The sequence below is a fragment of the Embiotoca jacksoni genome, unplaced genomic scaffold, assembly GCF_022577435.1.
Source record: "Embiotoca jacksoni isolate LCO1_2020_lvr unplaced genomic scaffold, fEmbJac1.0.p SCAF_6, whole genome shotgun sequence".
In the NCBI taxonomy this organism is placed as follows: Eukaryota; Metazoa; Chordata; class Actinopteri; family Embiotocidae; genus Embiotoca; species Embiotoca jacksoni.
Window position 1 is genome coordinate 18,452,070 of NW_027185414.1, and position 22,757 is coordinate 18,474,826.

Here is a 22,757-nt window from a genome sequence, read left to right on the forward strand (position 1 = left end):
TACTGAAAAATAGCTCCTTTATCCACAACCTGGTTTACATGCAGCCTAAGATACACAACCAAGAAGCCTGTGAAAGAAAAAGCTTTGCACATGGGTGCCAGTCCTGATTAGAAAGCTGACACAGATGTTAGTTTGGCTTTTAGAATATGTTTCAGCCTTTAACAACGAAACTGTTGCAACCTAATAAAGCAACTTCACGGGCAGCAGGTGTCAGTTTATTAAATAAAAGGTTGCGCGATCGTCTTGATGATTCACTGTGTCCGAACAAGGCAAGCAACTTGGATATAAATATTTGCTGAGTATCTGCGATATTTGTTTTCTGTTCAAGACAACGTGCAGTTGATGGCGTTTGTTGTCAGTAAACAGATGCTAACGTTGTTGAACTGTACACCACATGCAATGCAGCCACCAATTACTTCCAGTGTCACTCAAACAGACAGCCAGTGACTGATGGGACTTGTCAGTATAAGCAGCACCTGTATCCTTCAACAGCTGAGCTGTGACTCTGGAGTCCAAGAGGTCATTACATCTTCTCCCTGACTGCAGGTCTCAGTGGACTTCTATTAACAGTCATCTCCACCATTGCGTTACACACTGAAGCTTGCGGGCCATTAGTTAGGGCAGGTAGAAGGGTTTGACACAGGGACTAAACTCCTGGTCATGCTATAGCCGAAGCTCAGTTCCAATGTAAAAGCGTAGAGTGAGTTCATTTCTAATGAGCAGACACCCACAGCCGAGACATGTGTGTGCACTCTCAACCCACCATGCTCTATATCAACTTAGAGCCCCTATCTATCTGTCTGCTCGCCTTCCTCTCCTGCCACCATAAATAGAAACGGCCCCAGACACATTACTATTCCTACAACATAATCCAATGCAGGTATAACCTCACAGTGCAGAATTGATACAGTATAGTCTAATAATGGCTTCATATTTCCCTCCATCTCCCCGGCGTCCCCCGGAATCAATAACGCAGCAGAAGCCCCGCACATTGCGTCTGGTGGAAACCACGGTTTAAACGGAGCAAAGTGAGAAATGAGGTAAAACATAACAAAGAACAAGTTATATTTGCACGCGTGGACTTGTCTCCTAAATTTCTGGTGGAGAAATAAAAATCGTCTCCTCAGTCTGCGCCAGAGCATCTCTCTTATCCTGAGAAGAAGAGGAGAGGGAGAGACAGAGACACACGCAGTGAGACAGAGACGCAGCGAGGGAAGCGATGGCTGAAAGTGAGGCGGGAAGTCCGGGATATTTCTCTTCTTTTCCTCCCCGTGTCTCTCTCGTTTTTGGATAAACACACTCTAAAACAACTATAGCCTACCGACTTTACCACAAACACGCATCGGGGAACTTCGCTTTTTGACACTTTTGTCAGACTCTGCACTTCCCGACGGTCACCTGTGCGTATTTTCAGGTTTCCACACAATTCCTCCTCGATTTATTTTCTTTATTTTAACTAACTTACCGGAGCTCAAGTCATTGTTTTTTGTGTGTGTGTGCAGAATGGCTGAACATTTATATCGCCTGTCTGTCCGTGTCCACATGGAGGACTCCGGGATGCTTGGCTAAATAAAAAAATAATAATAATTAAAAAAAAGAAGAAATATAAGAACTCCCGTGGATGCGACCGCGACCTCCTGGATTGTGGGAAGATTTCTGCAGCCTCGTTCATGAAACCTTCTTATCTTTACATTGTGGGATCTATTTAGGAGTCTGTGCAGCGTTTTAGTTCAAAGCGCACTTGTGTCTGACTCAACGATGTGCTCCGGTGGGAAATACTGCGTGTTTTTGTTCTTACTTAAAAGTGTCTGGTCGGACCCGGGAGCCACAAACCAAGGTGAGTACGGGCGTCACGAGAACCTCACACGTAGAGCAAGGCTGGATGCACCAAATCTAACCATTTTTAAGTCTTCCCCAACAAAATAGGTTCTCTCCCCACATGCACGCTCACATGCAAAACAAACTATGTATTTTTTTGAAGTGAAGTCTCATTTAAAGTCTGCAGCAGTGGACAGTTTAAACATACTGACACCGTAAAAACTTACAAAACAAATATTTACAGAATGTAATGCTTTCATACATCTTGCATGGCTCCTATGATAAAGGACGGTGTGATCTTTTTACTGTATGCTTTATCTTTAATGAGAGTTTGTTGGATCTACCTGGAATTTATCCAACAATGACAATTAAAAAAAAAAACATTTAAACATGCATGCTGCATTTTAAGGGTGTATTTACAGCCTCAAAATGCATGAAAATGTTTCACTTTGTTGACCGTACTCATTTCATTCATCTGTTGTCTCAAACAAGGATCCTCTATAGCTCGCAGCGTTCATCATTTTGAAAGACTAATTAACTTATTCAACCCTCTCCATGTTAAATGATGTCATTTGAAAAAAATAACAAATTTAGAGCCTCAAAATAAATGCAGAAATCTGTTTGCAGTTGAAAAATCCTGAATCATTGATACTGCAGAACATGCCTGTCAGTCTTATAATGAACACGCAGAAACACACATTTACTGTATCAAAATGCTAAACTTTCATAGCATGGTGCTGTGTGCTGCAGACCGAGGCTCCATCAGCCAAATTATAGGAGACGATGTGACATTCTGCTTCACCTCCAAAATCTGAGAGCACAGAAACATCTCCACAGCTATAGGACCACTGACTGTTACAGTAAATGTCAGCCTCTGACATACTCCGTCAGCAATAATAATGCTTCTGAGTTGCTTGTTTCTGCCGCTGTCTTCTATGCTGAGCTCATACTGTATATGGAAATGTAAGAGGTCCATATAATCCCCCAGACGTCTCCTCAGACACTGGCTGTGAGAAATATGTGGAGTTTATTATGTTGACTCTAAATTCATCAGAATACTTTCCCATTTTGCACAATTCGTTTCCAGTCACACGGGCAGCGTGTACGGTTACATATGTATGAAACACAGGACATGTTATCGTCCCCCAGTTGTACAAAGTCGAATGGGCAAACGGCGACCATTATGTAATCTGTTCTTGACATCTTCCACTTTGCACATTTGCACGGGTCAGTTCAATATTCCTCTTGGATGTTTAATGTTTGGGATGCACACTTTCAAAGACGACAGGAGCCCGATCACCAGCCAAATGTCAAAGTCTCCCTCACTTCATTTTTGTGTGTGTGTGTGTGTGTGTGTGTGTGTGTGTGTGTGTGTGTGTGTGTGTGTGTGTGTGTGTGTGTGTGTGTGTGTGTGTTCAGTTTTCCCCACAGCATGCCTGTCTGCCTGTGGTGGTGACAGGCTTGAAGAGGAGAGGGTGTACTTGGGGGAAACTTGAAAAAATGACAACGTGAGGTGTTTAAAATTTCAGAACAAGACAGTATATGTTCGCCAGGTGCAACGTGTCTGAGCGAGTTTTCTCCTGAAAGTGAATGACTTGCGTGCACCCTCGCCGCCTCAGGGAAAGTGGGGCGGATGAGTGGTTATCCAATTGGTCAGTCAGCTATTTGGGGTTAAATAATATAAGGTCATTTAATATAAAAAAAAATTAACTTAAATGATGTAAAAAAAAAAAGAAAAGAAAAAAAAAAGTGTAATTTGGAAAAAATACATCATCACACTAATTTCTTATACTTTGTGTTTTTGGTATAAGGATAGTTTTCTTCATATTTAAAAAATGTGTTTTCATTTGTACCAGGAAATGAGAAAAGCACTTGAAGATCAGGACGAGCCCAGTTGTTTGGCAACATGCTGTCTTGAGGAACTCCGGTTTGGTTGCAGGGCACATAAAAGCTGCTAAAAAGAACCTGAACTCAAATAGCATCCAGGACAGATGTCCAAACTGGAGAAACACGACACAGTGGATGTGTTGTCATAACAGCTCTTTATTAACATAACATAATTCGCTAATGACATGCTTCTTGGCTTGTGAGTGACCTTAGCTTACTGTTGGTAGTAAGGTCGTTAGCCAGACATGCTAACGTTTCCAGCTTTCGTTTATGTTCTCCAAAGATTACCACAGTATTAACTCTTATAACGCCTTCAGTTTGGCATTGGGGATTAAAAAAAAAAAAAAAAAAAATTCTTGTGGACACCAGTTTAGCCATGTATGTATTAAGGAGAACTAGATACCGGACTCAAAGTGGTCGCCTGCTCAGGTGAATTAAAATTGTTCCCTGCCACATTAGCCAAAAAAAAGTTTCCAGCCTTCAAGGTTTTATTCTGGCGTTGGACGAGGTTGTTTTCATGGCAGCAACAGCAGTGACCACAGGGAAAAAAAATTGGCACTCTCGATCCCAGCGCTGTATCCGCATCTCTGCAGGGTCAACATACACTGGCGCTGAACGGGACGGGTCAAAATAGCCACCCGTCTTATTTTCTACTTCCAACCCACACCAGTGGCAATAGGTGCACCTCGGCACTCCTTGATGAACTGATGTGACACTTCAAGCCACTGTCCCATTCTCAGTCTCTTCCAGAAAAAAAAAAAGGCTTTTTTGTACTTCCCACATCCCGTAAAAGTTCCTCTTCACCCGTGGCTCACCTCTTGCAGTTGCTGTCTTACAGTGGATGAGGAGAGACTAGTGGTCGAGGTCAAGAAATATAGCATCAAACCACAATCCTGTCAATATGAAGACTGGCAAAAACAAAATATAGCCATAGCTGTGGAGATTGGCTCTTCAAATCAGCATTATACAGTAGTTGCTCACACGTGATTTAAATAATTTTTTTATGGAAGTCATTTTATTATTATAGTATGTGTGTGGTCGTTAAAACTGAAGCGCAACGTTTTCTATTGGTACTTTAGAGCAGCACTTGATACAAATCGTATGACACGCTACGTCGCTGCCGGGCCAGAGTCTCTTCAGCTTAATGCATCCATGAGTTCAACAAGTGGAAATCTCCACAGCCTGACATGCAACATTTTTGTTCATACTTTACAGTTACAAAAGTATGATTGGACAACTACTATTTGGAGGAGGAGTTCAGTGAATGGTTCAGTCTGGTATTTCAACACATTTTCACTCCCAGTGCATCAAATACTGATGTTTTATCAAAGCCGTTGACGTCTAATATGGAGGCGTGCCTCCTGTTTAGACGCCACAAAGAACGTAGTTATGGTTCGGAAAACATCCCGATTATGGTTAAATATGACACGGTCGCCATTTGTTTAGGGTTAAGAACAAAAACTACTTGGTTAGGGTTTCTAAAAGACCAACGCTTGGTAACCTTAAAGATGTCCACTGACTTTTGCTTGATCATGGACTCCAACACCAGTCTCCTGAATGAAAGTCCTGGGTTTGTTCCCTCCAGCCATCACCAACCTCCTCCCTGCGCCGACCCGCCTCGTCACGGTGCAAACACATCAGACACCTTGTGGATATGTCTTAAATGCCAAAGGGCACCTTGTGCGTATCGCTCTGATGCCAACAGCTGTCAGAAAATGGCCGGAACTTGACGCCTTGGGAATGACAGCGGTATGGGTACTTTGTGTGATCAGTTAAATGACCAAAAAATATTCAGTAAACTAACAAGAAAATCCTCATATCCAAGAACGTATAACTATCAAATACAGGACTTAGTATTGTCCTGAAGAAATAGCTCACATTTCAGTTATAGAAATTATCGTTGGTATATTTTCTGTCTATGAATAAATTGGACTAAATGTTTATAATTTCTTTACCGACTGATCTGGTACGTATTTTAATAGAAGAGGTATGAAATCTCTGAGATCATTTCATCCCAGCACAGCAGTAGCTTTCAGGCGGACGCTGCACTGTCCTCTATGAGGAAGCTGCATCATCTGTGTTAGGGATCAGGTGAATTAGACGCCGCTGTCCACTTTTATTATCATCTAATACAGAAAATAATGATTCTTCGTCTCCCAGTGGCTTTTCTGAAACCACATCCTGGAAACTGCGAAATACAAAAAAAAGCCTGAGGGTCCTTATAGAAATGGCCGTCTCTCCGGGGGATCTCTAAGTGCCTGTCGACTTAAATACTCTCAGCCGAATACTTATACATTTGAGAATTCCGGCTTAATGTCTGGCTTTTTGTGTATTAATTCGCCTCTTGCAGGGATATTTATATATAATTAATTTTATTAGTCAGGTGTCACCCACAGAAAAACACTGAAAAACTGAAAGCTTAAAGTGTGTATCTGCAAATTAGCAAATAACTGTAATTGAATGCGTATCCATTCACGTGGGAAACATGTAGGGAGACCAAGATATTTTTATTCACTAAGAATAGTGGGGATCCAATGTCAAAGAAAACCATCACAATGTGAAGGTTAAATAATGCAAGCAGTTCTACACAAAACTGTATCATATTTGTGTAAATGAAAGATGGAAACCAATCATTAAAAATATTTGTAGACACATAAGATATGCAAGTTAAGTGAGAAAATGTCATCTCTGTAAATATGAGGGTAGAGAATCTTAACTTATCTAAGCAAAAAACAAAAAAAAACTGGAAGTGGGGAAAACAGCTGGGCTGGTGCAGCCATTTTAAGGGGCGACTGTCACTCTTCATGTTTTCAGACTTCACCAAGTACACCCAGCTACGAAATTGTATTTTGGTCTAAACCCTGAAAACACGTAAAAGCAAAAGAGCGATCATTCATGACAAAAGATTTTCTTTAACAGTCAGGAAAAGAAGTCACGGATAACCCTGCTGAATAGGATCTTTGAGTCACAGTCTCCATTATGTTATTTTTGGTATTTTCAGCATTTCCTTTACTGATCTAACATGAACAGCTGAGATGCTACCCAAGTTTAGTCTGTTGTACAGTTTGGTACAAAACTAAAAATACACAAGCATCGCAAATAAGATTCACAGCTCAGCAACCACTGCTCTTCAGCAGAGTCATCACATCATGATAGTTTCTTTGTTCTAGTGAGCCTGTAACCAGGTAATTTAGTGCTTTCAGTGATGGGCGCCTTGATGCTAGAAGCTACAGATGCAGTCAGTGACACTAATGACTCAATTCACTCAGTTCATTGACATCCTGAACGTTGTCCTATATTGCTGCAAGTGTAAGAGCAGCAATTTACTGCTCGTGCCCAACTTATTACTCCGATGGTCAGGAACATGTAGAAAGGACAGTTGCAGATTATTATGCTTCCAGACACAATAAGCAGACAAGAGTAATGTGATTTGTTCTCCTGATACTGTGTGTGTGTGTGTGTGTGTGTGTGTGTGTGTGTGTGTGTGTACACTTTGAGTGATAAAATCTGCGTATCAAATTCACTACTATGTCTTGGGCCATTATTTCCAGACTCCAAAGATGGTTGCAGAATTGAATTATTTTCTGACTACATTACTGTTTATGTATGTTTGTGTGTGTGTGTGTGTGTGTGTGTGTGTAGGGGATGGACAGACAGTGAAGGGAGTTGGTGGAATAGTTTGCTGCTGTCAAGCATGATATGGAACATTGCTCATGATTATGAAAGATTGTTCTAATTTTGTAAAAAAAAAAATCAATATCTTTCTGTCTCTTGGTCTGTCTCACAGTCTCCTTCCCTCCATCTCTCCATATCCTCCTTTTGAACAGAGGCAAGGCCATCTTATTATAATTCAGCCCTTAATTACTAGCAGAGAATCAAGGCTAAATGAAGTCTCTGTAAATACTAAAGTGGTTCATTTAGTCTCTCTCAAAGTGTATCTTCTCTGGTTATCTAACTTTGTCTCAAAACAGTCACAATCCCATTAAATTAGTCCAGATTTGGCAAAGTCCGCTATATACAGGACTGACAGGTCATCTGAAGATGTGACTCTTATGTCTATAATGTCGGCCACTGAAGTGGCACATACTTTATTGATAGAGATTGTAATTAACTGCCTGTGTGGAGACAAAGGAAATTGCACATTCATCATATCAAATTGGCTCAGGGGGCTTAGCAAAGGCCAGATAATGGCTCTCTTCATGCCTGAGCCGTGACTGGAGTGCAGACAGCCTGAGATTGTTACATTTGTATTTACACAATGCAGTCACGGATTCACACAAATAAACACCTGTTAACATGCTCATGCAAAAAAAACAAGAACACCATCAAACCCAGATGCTGAGATCAGACTAGACTTTGATTTTGTCTTTTGAGGTCACCACTGTGTCAGATTAGCCATCAGCACCCAGTTTGACTGTTATCAGACTATTGAACAGACGGCTATCATCACACATCTCTCCCAAATATATGAGCTGTCAGGTGCCTGCTACTGCTACTGCTACTGGGCTCGTGGGCCCGTTACCAACGACATATGACCATATGGCATACTGGACATTTGTCGTCATAGTAATAATAATAAAAAAAGGAAAAGATCATGGTTTGGGTTCAAATAAGTATGTTATGCACGTCTTGTTTGTAATGTCACATACAATGTGAAACTTAAAATGAGTCAACACTGACTTCAGTTTTCACACAGAACATGTTATGGTTAAAGTCCTGTGTTAGAGCCGTCCCACAACCCCCCAGCCTGCCTTACCACGTGGACCGTGTCGCTCTTCATACTTCGTCTCCTGACTTTGTACTCTGCTACCGTGATGATTACTACATCAAAGGTCCTAATTAATGTGTCCTTCTGGCCTACTAGTGTAAGTTCAGTCTGCCCCGTAAATTCAGCAGGTCTCTACTAGCCCACATATTTGGGACAGCTGAGTGATGATAACAGCCTATTCAACAGTCTGATAACAGTCCCATCAGGTGCTATGAGAGTCATAAATTATTGGTACAACTAAATAAGTGATCTTTAAAGGAGCCGGGAGCTTACTGAAATGGTTTCACCTCACAGCACCAAACAACTTTGTCTTTTTGCAGTCCGTGGAGAGAGTAAACCTGTGGGTATGGAGTAGAGATATATCATATCGGTAACATCTGTATCAATTTTAATATGATAAATGAAACTTCATGTATATTCATCATATTGTGATAATGGCAACATTCTGCCATGCCATTCATTGTACCACTACACTAGTTACACATACGCTACATTATGCACACAATTGACACAAAGCAGCTGAAAGCGCCTCCATGGTGGAGGAGTTGGATCCTAAAAGGGAGCAACTTCAGTAGTGTGGGTGCAGTTTAGTTACAAAAGATCAAATGTACAACAAATCACCAGAACATGTTAGTTTCTACTGAATATGTGAAGGCAAACTGTTGCGACGTATAAAACTGTGGCACTTACTTTGTTGCAATTGTATGTTCTTCAAATTAATAAAAATGTATTTTTCAGTATTCTGTCATATCATCAAGAAAACTGTTGTCACACAAATACCCTCAAATATTTTGATATTATTTTAGTGCCATATACTATGGGGCAGGAATATGCACGGACAGAGGGTGATGTCACACCCATAGATGTGATTTAATCGAGTCATGCTCCTGACTGCAGAGTAAAAATGTTGTTCGTAAAGATCAGACAACACTGAAATATGTTATACACATTGTCAAATATTGACAAACAAGGAAAAAAATAGTATCTGTGTTGAGGCATCCCAAGTGGCTGCGTTGGTTTTCCACTTCCGGACTTTGGAAATGCACTGAGGTGAACTCGAGTCACCGTCATCATGAAAAAATGGGATCCGGCCATCTGTATCGTCACACACCAAAAAGTTCAGATTTTCAACACGTGTTTAAATAATCTCCTCTCTGTCATACGTTGCCCTTTCAAAACGATGAGGTCAACATTGTCATGTGCATAATGAGTTCGCTAATCCATACATTGTTGTCCAGATCACTCCTGCATTTTGTTTTCCATCGGATCCGTTTGACTTCATACCATAAATGTGTGCCGGTCAGCTGTAGTACGGTTAAACCAGCAAATGTTGAGTGCAGCTCTGTGACAGGAGGCAGACTCTGTTTTCTTGCATCTCGGTGTCTTCCACACCGTTACCTAACGCACACTATTTCCTGCTTTAATTGAAACCGCATCTAAATTCTGAATTGTGTGGGAAGACAGTAATTTCCAGGTACACCGGGTGATATCAGTTAAACGCAAACAATATGATATTGTTACTGAAAGAGCTGTCATCCTTCATGAAGTTTGTTACACTGGTTGTATTTCTCTTAAATTAGTTTTTATTTTCCAAATTGTAATTATTATAAAAGTCATATTTTCTTTTGTCAAGTTTCCAGCACTTCTGTTTTTCCCCTTTATTCATCTTTGGCTTATCTTTGATGTCATGTAGAAAACTCCTGACCTCTGAGAAGGAGAGTACTAATTTTCCAGACTTCAGGAGGGTGGGTCGGTGTTAGTGTTGGTCTTGTCCTGGACTTTTCTAAGAGCTGTTATTTCATAGGTGGTTGAATCTGATAAGGGCTTTACAGCTCTGTCAGCCCCTCATTGACAGCTTGATAACTATTGTCTGCTCTCTTCCTGTTTTGTCGCCTCCATTTCTCTTCTTTTTAAATTCACTGTCCAACCCCTCTTGCACTCTATCTCTTCCCCTTTCTGCTCTCTGCTGTCATTCTTTGCGCTTTCCTGTCGTTCTTTCGCTCTTCCAACTTTTCTCCTCCATTTTACACGACTTTCTTTTTCCCCACCCCGCTCTCTCTAGTGGTTCTGTTGGACACTACGACGGTGCTTGGAGAACTGGACTGGAAGACCTATCCTGTCAATGGGGTGAGTGACATTAGCATTTCATAAAGTACCAATATTCACTGGTAAGCTTTTACCGAACCTGAAAATATAAAAATAAAACATTCAGATGTACCAATTTTTGTATTTATCACAAACATCCTAAGTGTCCAAAACCCGACCTGCAATCCTCTCTTTTCCATAACTGAACCCTTGAGCCACAGTTACACACTGACAGGAGACGAGACCTTTTCTCTTATTAAAAAATCATGTGGGTAATATTTGAATGTGACATCCCTCCAGACAGTAGACATCAGACCAATGTGTCATCCAGTGAACAAAACATTTACATGTCTGGGTTAAAACTGGGCTACATTTGGTTGAAAAACTAAGTTTTGTAAGTAACATATAATTTCAGCAGCCTTTCAATGTCAAGCTTCAACATGCCTTACACTGAAATATAGTTCAATCAGCCACGACCCATGGAATAAATTATTACAACATAAAATGTACAAAGAGGTAATATTTGGCATTTGTGTTCTGACCTTGTCAGTACAAGGAAGCACCAAGCATAGCACATCACAACAGGGGGGGAAGGAAAGATACGACTTCCCCCCTCGATAGTAAGGTAGCCTACAAGTGAATGGTGGTGTGGAGGGGAGCCTTTTGAAATGCTGCAAGAACGGTGGCAGGTGGAGCAGCAAGTGACAGCCGAGCTTTCAGGTGAGCAGCGTGGCAGATGCCATGTGGTAGAAGAGTGTGCAGAGCATTGACAGCTTAAGTACACGCCAAGATAAAAAGCTTGTATTGGACATATGTCGCAGTGGAAGGAGTACGCCGTGTGAGAGTAAAGTTGCCCATTCAAGGTGACTAACTTAACCAACTTCACATCATTTATTTGAAGGAATCCTTTTAGCCGTTTTCCACCTCAACATCTACAACAATCACTTTTCAATTGAATGTAGCCGTAATCATCAAACTGATGCCAGTGAGCGTCAGTCACCTGCAGAGGTTTGGAGAGTGTCAAATTACAACTACTACTAGCAGGGAATTGTTATGTATACCGTGATTATACTTCAAATCAATACAGTTTAACAGATGACCTGTCTGTGTCCAACCACAGATGCACATGGTGCTGGCATTTCTGGAGGCAGCTTTTCAAAATCCCACCAGAAGTGCTTGTACATGTTTGATCCAGGAACTCAGATCTACACTTATCTTGGTTTTGAGAAAGAAGAATGTGCGTTCCTGTATTCTGAAAACAAAACATAGATCATTATCCGACTTCAGGATTTCTGACCACTGTGAGCATGTTCATCTCTGACTTGAGTGATGTCGTGATAATGTTACACGACTACATTCATCTGATAGTTGCTTTTATTCAAAGCGGCTGAAAATATATGCATTAAAACGAATTCGGAACAATATCATTCAAAATTTGGAGTGTACCCCCTTAAACATATAACTAAAGGCATATTAAGCACGTAATTAAGCGCGTTTTTAAATATAATGTATAAGTAAGTGTCACCAAGGGTTGTTGAGACATGTTGTAATTCATGAATAAGAGGAGGTTAATCCTGGACAGTTGAGATGACTCGGTGCATTCAGGAATAATCCTGGGATTGAAGACAAACTGATGACACCTCTCAACAGACAGCAGTTGAGAAAAGTGGATAACGTTATAATGTGCACAGATTACAGGTTAAATAATTCCATGTCTAAGGGATTTAATTATCAGAAGGCCTGTCTATTCCAGCCACTAATAGGCTATAACATAACCTCAAAGCTTTTTATTGCTACTCAACATAGAGGGATGCAGGCCCAAACTCAAACCCACGTGAACTTCTCTCTGTCACGGTTGGGCCCCTCTGCTCGGGTCCTCATCCCCTCTTAACCTCTGCGCACTGAATGTGTTCGGTTCTGTTCATAACACATAGATGCAGACGGAAACTTAGAAAAATAACCAGGAGATGAGGGTTATCTGTCATCTTTAATCACAGTCAAAAAGTTGCTTTTTGCAACTGCTGTCTGCCCTCTACTGAAGACCCGTCCTCTTGAAGATTGGCTACCTATCAAAAAATGACAAATGATAAGCTGTTAAAATGGATATGAATAACAGAGTAACTATGTCCTCTAAAAATGTTGAATTCTGACTGTAATTAATCATCACTCATAACTGTGCATGCAAACATCTGGATGTCCACTCTCCGATTATATGTGGACAGCCATGGGCTTCATGAGCTGTTCCTTAAAAGCTTTTGATACGAGCCACAAGGATCATTCATACAAATGAAAAATTAATAACATAAGTGCATAATGTTACTGGTCAGATGTGGACATTTTATGAGACTAATCTGTAGGTTCCTCTTTTAGTTTATGTCCACTTACGTTTCTTCCCTCCATTCATGATTAAATCAAATTTAGCCTCGAATATAATATGAATAAGAATTGACAAACAGCACATGAAGACCTTCTCGAAAATATAGAAGTTGCAATAAATCTCCCGAAGCACAAACATCTTGATTCAATAGTCTCAAATTTTTTTATAGAACAATGTTTACGTGCAGTGAATAAAGATTTGTAGAAGCCTTTAAAATATCTAGAGATGAAACTAATTCAGTTGCATCATATAATTCTTACAGGACTAACCCTAAAGGGGAAACACTACAGATGTCATTCTTACAAATATTTCATCTTTAACTGAGCATACATCAGCAGCAACAATAAGAATTTTTCATGACGTTGTGTCTCAAGACACAAGGTGGTGGTGGTGGAAGGGTGGGGGGTAGGCTGTTTGCGCTTTCAGGCTATTATTAAAAGTGTAATAAATCCTTTGGAGCAAAACCAATAAATAGCAACAAAATACCAAGATATTTTCAGGGCCAAATATTGAAAAAGCTTCCCCTCCCTTACACACAGCCTAAACAGCCTTTTTGCTATGGGGACCAACAACGCCATTAATTGGCTGAACAAAAACACAGCACAACGCCGCCACTAGATTCACATCAAATCAATAATTCATCAAAACTACAGAGATTTAATGATATTTTCATAACACCTCTCTCTCTCTTCCCTTTAGACTGACAATGACAAATTGCCTTGTTTTAATCAAAATCTCACACCTCTTTCCCAGGTTGAGTGGTTCCGCCATTGTTGTTAACACAGCACTGTCTGTCTGTTCAATGTAGGTACAGTAGGTGTGTGTGTGTGTGTGTGTGTGTGTGTGTGTGTGTGTGTGTGTGTGTGTGTGTGTGTGTGTGTGTGTGTGTGTGTGTGTGTGTGTGTGTTTTTCTTAACAGCCTAATGTCTCAATACCTGCTGACATGAAATATTTACAGAATTTCCCATGCAAGGGGAACTCCACATTCACTCTGTATGTATGTATGTATGTATGTATGTATGTGTGTGTGTGTGTGTGTGTGTGTGTGTGTGTGTGTGTGTGTGTGTGTGTGTGTGTGTGTGTGTGTGTGTGTGTGTGTGTGTGTTCCCATGGCATAAATCTGTGTGTATACTGGAGTTTGAAGGTCACTTAGGTCAAATTCTGTTGCTGCTACTCAACGGTGTCTAAATTGTTGGTCAACCCCTCAAACTGCTGCGTTAAGGAAGAAGGACCACCGGCTCACGCACTCTTTTCTGCACAGAATATAAAGACAGTCATGACTGCGTTGCAATAACAGTCATTGCATGTAAAGCACATTGTTGAAAATGTGCAACTGAAATAAAGTTTGACTTGACCTTTAAGTCATTATTGGCTGATACTAAAATATTTTTGGAATCGAGTTGAACTGAAAATGTGTAGGTTCCATACCAGTGTAATAAGTAATGTAACTATTTGAATTCCTTAAAAATAATGTAATTAGAACTTATTACATTACATTTAAAAGGTCTTCAATCTAACTTGAATCATGACTGGAATGTTTTGATTTTAAAATCACAAACACCAAAACAAATCACAAGTGTGTAAATCACAACTGACTGCAGCAAATGAAAAATACTCCCATAACCTCAAACCAATTGTCCGTTGAGGTCGAGTCCATGCTGAGTGATGATAGAACTATCTACAGGGGTGGGGACTGGTCACAGGCTGTCACACTGGGGGACTCCTTTTAAACATCCCTTTGTCTAATCAGAAAACATGACCAACCCCCCTTTAATTTGGCAGCTTAAAGCCACGCACATGATTTGATTGACAAATGAGAGGCGGTGACAATTCAAACAAGAGAGCCAATCAAAGATAAGGCTCAAACATTGAGCGCATGCTGCCAAATGAATGGAGCCTGTCTGGGTGTATACGGAAGATGATAACATGCAAAGCAGCAGAATAAACATTATATTCTACTCGTTTTACTGAAAACAATATAGTCAGATGTGACCACCGCTTTGAATAGTAACTATCATTTATTTACAATATTTTGTTCTCGGTAACCGTAACTGAATAATACTACATTTATTTTGTAATTTAAGGATGTCTCTCCAACACGTAGCAACTTACTCCTAAACACTGGTTATATATGCAGTTAAAGGTTGTGGACAAATACAACAATGCTGAAGGCTCTTTGTGGATTACATAAGGATTAAGGACTACAGTCTTAGAATGCCATTTATCTCTATAAACAATGCTTCTCTCCCTAATCACATACATACGTTATGTGTAGGCGAGGAGAACAGCAGCTGGAAGAACAGGTCTCGGTTTGGGCAAAATTAGTGTGCCCTATTGCTAATTTGTCTTGAACTGATAAATGAATCTAAAAGTTCTGGTCATACTTTTTTCTGCTTGCTCTACTTCCAGCAGAGGACATTAAAGTTCTCAGAGAAATAAATCTACAAGAAATATTTAATTATGCAGCTAAATTAAGTACTCAATTGAATGTTGGCTCTAAAAACTGAGACGCACATTAAATGCAACTCAAAGTGATATGGTAGTGAAATGAAAGGTTTCTTGTTACGTTAGTAAGTCTGATCTCTATGCAGCCATCCCTGATTTGGAAGATGATCTTTTCAAGGCAAAAGTTCCATCTGAAACTCTTTTCACCCAAAAACTTGAATAACAACTTCCCACCGACAATATTTAGTTGCTGTCAAAGATTGCTGTCAGGAGCTGAGTGCAAACCTTGAGATGCTGGGAGCCATGGTGAACAATCCCAACTCCCCCACAATGAATTGTCTCCCATGTCTGAACATCTCTTCACAATAATGTGGCTTTCAAGTCAAGCAGTCATGACAGGATGGAATAAACATGTTGGGATTCATATGCACAGCAAGTAGGTGCTCTGTCCAGCTGCTCTGTCAGCAACAACATTCAAGCCAAACGTACTTTTAACTGGTTTCACAGTTTGTGCTTGTTTATTTGTGTAAATGTTAAATTTGCACAGCACACGTAGATTAATATGTTCCAGAGGCTCAAAGAGCATGTGAAGCACAAAGCTTTTGAAACTCAATAACTCTGTGTGCAGCCCTGCACATTTAACATGCTGATTGCTTTACACAACTACCCGTCACAAGGCATATTCAAAAGAGAAGTGTACTAAATGTAGGGATGGGCATTACAAGTACAAATACTATTCCATGTTTGCTGGGAACTATTATTTAACTTTTTATATTTTAATAACTATTAGACTATTCAAAAATCATGACCTATCCCTAACTAAATGTTCGACTGCATACAACCCAGATGAGAATGTTTCCTTCTTAATGATATTATACACCACAACTCTTACTACAGATACATCAAGTACCAGAACACATCTCGACTCCAACATGTTATTTGTGTCTACCGTAACGAACTGATGGAAACTGAGCAGGTGCAATCTGTCTACTTCAAGTCTGACGAGGTACTAAGACACTCAAAGTAAACAGTCATTGATGAACAATAATCATGAAGTGTTTCCTGCTTTTCCACCCTCTCCTTTAAATGCTGGTCTGTTTGCAGACACTGATGCCTTTCATGACTGTTAAAATTAATATTTTGAGAGGTTTTGTTAATGTCAACCGAACATGTGACCAAACATCTATTAAACTTTAAACTGTGACTTCTGTGGTCTGACTGTGTTGTTGGGAATAATACAGTGATGTAATTTGACTGCAGCTGTCATGAAGTCTGACATTTGATAATCGACAGACATTCAGTTCAGAAGAGCTCAGGACAAATCGTGTCATCACACTTCTTTACATTGGATCTGATAACTTTGTCATTTATACACAATATTTCATAAATATTGTGGGGTTTTTTTTCCATTACCTTCCACATCATGTGACCCTGTGGTTCACAAATCCTTTCTAAAATTGGTCATGTATAAGAAAAGGAATTTGAATGAATAAAATGAATTTGAATGTTTGTGTGAAAGGTGTTTAGTTATTTCTTTAACGTGCATTATGCCAGTAGGCATAATGATGTGGCTGAAATGAACAGACATTACGGTAACTTGGTCAAAAAGCTCAACCCATGCGTTTAACATAACTTAGAAAAAGAGGTTTACGTCACATGACATGGAGGCTACTGTAAAAAAAAAAAAAAAAAAAAAAAGTTTATGCAATAACATGAAAAAAAACTATATAGTAGGGCAGTGTGATTACACCGGTAGTCTGAATTGAACGTCTGTCAAATAACCAACTGCAAACCGATTTCCCTGTGGTGCTGGTCAAATGACGGGGGATTGTCACATCACAATGTCCTTTATAACAACACAGTCAGATCAGGATGACATGCAGAACATCACGTCAGGATGGCAGGGAGTGAGGACAAGATGACAGAAGTGCAGTTTAAAATTCACAAAAACAAACAGATTGTCAAAACAGTTTTCTCGCAACTGAAGTACAGTTCAAAGTTTATCTACAAATGTTTTGTGACATGTTCAGTCGACATACTCAGTCTACATCCACATCTCGACATGACCTTGACACAAATGGCCCCTCATAGATTGGGACTTGGAGAAGGTGCACTTAAACAAGCAGAAGTCAACAGGATGCTTCATAGGGGCAGGTCATAGTGATGATATGTGGGGGCATTTTTTAACATAATCAAGCACCATGATGCCAAAACATGTATCAGTATTTCATCACAAGGTCAGCTTCAAAACTAAGTCAACGACTAGTTTATTTTATTTTTTTTTTTTTTAAATCAGGCCCTTTCAAGAAAACGTGTTGTTTCACTCTCATATTGCAATATTAGTGCGAGTTCAATACATTAATTAGTTTTACACCTGGTACTCCAAACCTGGTTTCTGCCTGCTACAGTCTGCTAAACTTGGGACTAATAGGCAGAGCGATTAGTAAGTGCATATCTGATTGCCTCAGAGAACGTGGGCTGCAGCTCATCTTTCAAACTCGGGGTTTGCATTCGTTTCTCTGCTCTGAACCATGCCACATCCCAAGGGTGCATTTTACGACACTGAGGCACAGAGAGTGACAAATCACCATTTTCTCTTGTTTGTATGCATAATGGTACTCCAATTACTTAATGCTGATCTTATGCAAACCAGAAAGTGTTTTGAAAAAAAGAAAAGAAAAAAATATATACTTAGTTTCTGTTTCAAGCTCTGCAAAGAGGCCACGAGATGAGAATATACAGTGTATATGTTGAAGAAACTCCTCTTACATCAAGCGTGCGAATCCTGCTTTAAGATACTTTCTATGACTTTTACGGCAATTGCACTTTTTTACACTTGCAGAAAATCTTAGAAATGACAGTCTGAAAGGCATGTGGCAAAGCACTGCCGAGGCCTTGCAGTCATATGCGACAGTGGAGGTCTCTGAATACGTTTGAATTTTTTTTATTTTTTTTTTAAGATTTATTTTTCTTCCCAGGGATGGAAAACACTTCAGTCCAGCCTGAAAAACTTCTACTATTGGATGGACCTTTAGCGCCTTATAACAATAAACAAGAGCCTATGTGAACACTGAAAGTTTAGCTTGCTGTAATCATTCCTCCCGATCATATGGGCCTTTGAGCGATCACTTATGAACAATGCGGCACACCTCATTCAGATGAAGAATGTAACACAATCCAGTGTAACTGATGCTAATAGGTTGCTTCCGCATTGTGGGTAAATTAAATCAAGTGGGTGTTTTGTGAAGTCACAGCCTTTTTACAACACCATTTAAAACTAAAACATGTGTGTACAGGGCTGGGGAACAGTAACAAAAAGAGAGACTTGATTTGTCTTACTAAAATTCACAATGTTTTTTTGTTTTTTTTACAGAGTAAAGAGTTTGTCCCTTGTCTTCAAACAGTCTTTATAAACGGGAGGAATGATTATAGAAATAGAAACCACTTGTTTCAGTGTTCATAAGGGCACCTTGCAAATGACCAGCAAAAGTAGTGACTCTGATGTCACTGCAGTGAGGAGAGATGTTAAAGTACTGATGCCCCTCTAGAGGTCCACTGGTCTGTTTAAAGGTCTGTTATAAAATTACACTTTTTATCACTGTTTTATGGCATATATTTAAGTCAGATTTTACGTCCTGTTTTTTTTTTTTTTTTTTTTTTACTATAAATTTAAACAAGTTAAAAGAGTTCAACTTTTGGGTTGTTAGGTTTTAAGTGTTTTGATGCCTCGACTACTGCTAGCTTAGCTACGTAGGGTCTCTTCTGGTGTTGCTTTTACTTACAATTTACAAGTCACACCTTCACTGTTGTGAAGCCGATGAGTCCACGGCGTCTCCGCCCGAGGTCTTCTGTGTTCTGGAGCCGATATCCACTTAGAAGTTAATAAATAACCTTCTCCGGCAGAAAACGTAGCTGACCTTCCGCCTCGCCGCTCCGGGGCCTCCATGTCAGCTCGGCGGGACGAACCTCTGAACGACCCCCGGGGCTGTGAGTAAGACGGTACGAGAGGCCACATCGCTTTCCTCCGTCTTTCAAACTCCTTTGCACCGCTGGATGATAGCCAGTATCTTGCCCGCCGACCCACCAGGCTGCGCCCGCAGCGTGGAGACGCCCGGTGCGCCCGGTGCGCGCCCCTTCCACCTCCCTGTTTAAAAGCGCTTTAATTGTTTGTCTGAGGATATTTCAACCCTTGTGAACACCTCTTTACTATCAAGTATTTTTCTTAGCAATTCTTGTCAAAGTTGTTAACGGCTGAAGAACAAATACTGTCAATAGTAGAGTTTCTGTTTTGTGTGACATTTCATTTGATCCTGATATTTTAGTGGCCTGGCTGGCTCAATACTGGACTGCTTTTCCTCAAAGTATGTGATTGTATTTTTTGTCTTGAAAATAATGAATATGTAATAATTATGTATATACATATATATAATAATAATTATATATATGTATATTAACAGTAAAGTGAATTGTAGCTACAGAAAATCAAAATTGAGAACGATTTTTATTGTCATTATACACAGGTGCAATGAAACTCAGTTTAGGTTTTATGTTAAAGTTACATAAAGCAAATCAAGGCAAGACAATTAGATAAACACAACAATAAATCTAAAAATGAAATAATAAAATAAAAATAATTTGGATGGCACTCTCGCCCTCTAACCTGCATAAGTCTCTGTATGCCCGTCGGTCACATACCGTGCCTCGCACTACTAAAATTAATTTCTCAACACGTGGGAAACACTCTCAGCATTGTCTCAACACAAGAGTTTATTATCAAGGTCATAAATACCCGCTGAAACGTTGGTATCATACATTCTGTTTATATTACAGAGAACCACAGGGTTGTACACATTAGGACTAATAAATCAACGAAATATGGGAAAAGAGTTATTTAGATTTTTTGGGGGGGGGCTGCTTGGCCATTGAGAATATACAAGGAGACAGTAAAACTTTGACCTACTGGCAAAGTGGACCAGTGGGGAAAATATGAGCAAACACAAAGACCGGCTTTTTATTTTTTCTAAACTATTACAAATGGAAGAGATATTTATGATTACAGTCTACTTCAAAGTCCTCTTAACATCATAAAGGCAGAAGCAAAACATTATTGGGAGGCCAGAGTTCCAAATGAAAGAAGTGAGTATGATTGATTAATCATTTGGCCCATGGGTGACACATAGAGCTTATTTAGATAGCTTAATTAATATAAGATTAATTGCTTTTGCACACTCCAGTCAAGGTTAAAGTGCTATTTAATAATTTATATTAGGGAACACTCTACCTCAGTTGTTTTAATTTCCTCCACGACTCCCGTGTCCTTGTGTGTGTTTTAAAATGTATGCATGTCGCATCCAACACAGGAGCTCTGGATAGTTTTCTTCTATTGAACGCCCCATTTTGCAGCAATCACAGGTAGAGATTTACATAATGCAGGGGCGGCTTAGTGAAGAGTAAAATCAATAAGCAGTCACAGAGTGTTTTCTTTGTAGCTGCGTGTGCTTTCTCATGACCTCCATGCTATAGTCTGTGACCTGGAAATGATAGTGTGCAATCAGGGAGCTTCAGTCCTCCACATCTTGACGAAGATTGTGAGAGAGGAGGTCAGAGGAAGGTTTAGTGGATAGTGACCCCCGTTCAGTTGAAATCTGTTTAGCAGCTCTGTCCCTGCCCCCATTATCCTATAATCCATTGTACACCATCCAGGAAGTTTGTGTCCTGTAGTTTGTCCTTACCGTCTGATATGATATAGATACTGGCGGCAGGAGAACAAACAGTACCTCATTTTATGGCGTGAAGGTTTGATTAGGTTGAGGTACAATAACAATTTGGTTGGATTTATGGAAAGATTGTTGTTTGGAGAACGAAAACAAAATAGGTCTCTAGTGCTAAATTCCACTGTATTGTTGCCGAGGGTGATGTGTTATGGGAGGACAGCTTCACGCCATCACATGTTTAATCGAGCTTTCGGCTGATCCTTGTCAAGTGGTAATGTCAACAAATGTCACATAACTGCATTGTGTTTATCTTTTATTTTCTCTCTTATGGTTCTTTTTCTTAATTGATTCAGTTCATGTGCTAAATATATGTATCTACATTTAGATTAGAAAGGCATTGCTGAAAATTAAGGAAGACGAGCATAAAGTCTGCTGATTTTTTTCCTTGCTTGCAGCTGGGATATATTGCTGATCAGAGTATGTTACACTGTTGAGTGAAATGTTTGCATTTCAGTGATGAATTCGATGGTGGATTTTTTTAGATTTGATGAGGAAGCCATTAGGGTTTGGTCTGTGTGAGGCTCCACTGTCTCATTTGGAGAAGATCAAGCAACCATCTCTGTGGGGGATCCTTTGTAGGATCCAGCCTCTGAATAGAGGGAATTGTGTTTGACCATTTCTGTAACTTTCTGAAACCAGTGATCCAATATTAACACCCACTTCACAACATAACTGGCCTGTTGTAGGAGAGAGGAGTTATAATTTGAACTTCACTGCCAAACTCCCTTTTGTTGGTTCTTGACACAACTATTTGTTTTTTCATTTACTATATAAGAAATAAAAAATGTTATCCAAATTATTTGTAGAAAAATGTAGTCTCATTCACACATCTCTGCCATGGCCTTTACAGGATAGACTTAAAATAGACATGCTATATATTTTCCATGTGTCTCTTGCTCTTGAGTTATAATTACATATCCAGCTGTGCAACTGGCACAATCACAGTCATTCATGTAATGCCACAGGAGTTGCGAGAAAGAAGTTCTGTCAATAAATGTTAGGGCTTTTGAAGCTCTGATTATCACACCGTTAAAGCAGAGCAGACAAATGAGAGAGTCTGGCTGATGTAACAGCTTGAAAACATTGGTGAAACTAACTTGGTGTCTCTCAAGCATCAGGTTTCTATAGAAATTAAGTTTCACCACATGCAAAAGAAGGTGCACAGATTGAATCTTTTATGGAATAGCTCTGAAATCATTCAGAGGTGCATTTATTATAATCCCCAAACACAATCTCCATTTTACTATTTGCTATTGTATAAAGCCTAGAAAATACTAATATAATACATAACCATAGCTGAATGTATTTAGACATATCCCTGTCACTAACACTAATCTACAAATTGCTGTTGTCTTAAAGGGTCAATTCGCCAAAATGATACCAAATATAATGCTTGCAGGACAGTCCTATTATTGAACAACTGCTCTCCAGAAATTGAGCAAATGTGCTGCTTAAATTAACTGTAAATTTAAGCTCCTTGCTTCCTGCTTGTGTGTTTTGTTTTTGATGTTCTTACAGTTGGAGCCAAAGACATTTTGTTTACAATAACACAAACTATGTCAGGTGGTATTCACAGATTAACCCATATTTTCTTCCTGTATTT

At 39.7% G+C, this 22,757-nt stretch overlaps 1 protein-coding gene across 3 annotated transcripts in view; it reads left to right on the top strand.

Moving 5' to 3' along the window:
- The first annotated feature begins 992 nt into the window (after positions 1-992).
- Positions 993-22,757, top strand: part of LOC138212923 (ephrin type-A receptor 6-like) — a 53,765-nt gene continuing 32,000 nt past the window's right edge. Inside the window, exons 1-2 of one of the 3 annotated variants that reach the window (XM_069173603.1) lie at positions 993-1,837; positions 10,536-10,600. In XM_069173603.1, the coding sequence (XP_069029704.1) occupies positions 1,759-1,837; positions 10,536-10,600 (144 nt within the window). In that variant the 5' untranslated portion in view covers positions 993-1,758. The remainder of the gene's footprint in view (positions 1,838-10,535; positions 10,601-22,757) is intronic. The other 2 variants (XM_069173604.1, XM_069173605.1) reach the window with 2 other exon arrangements.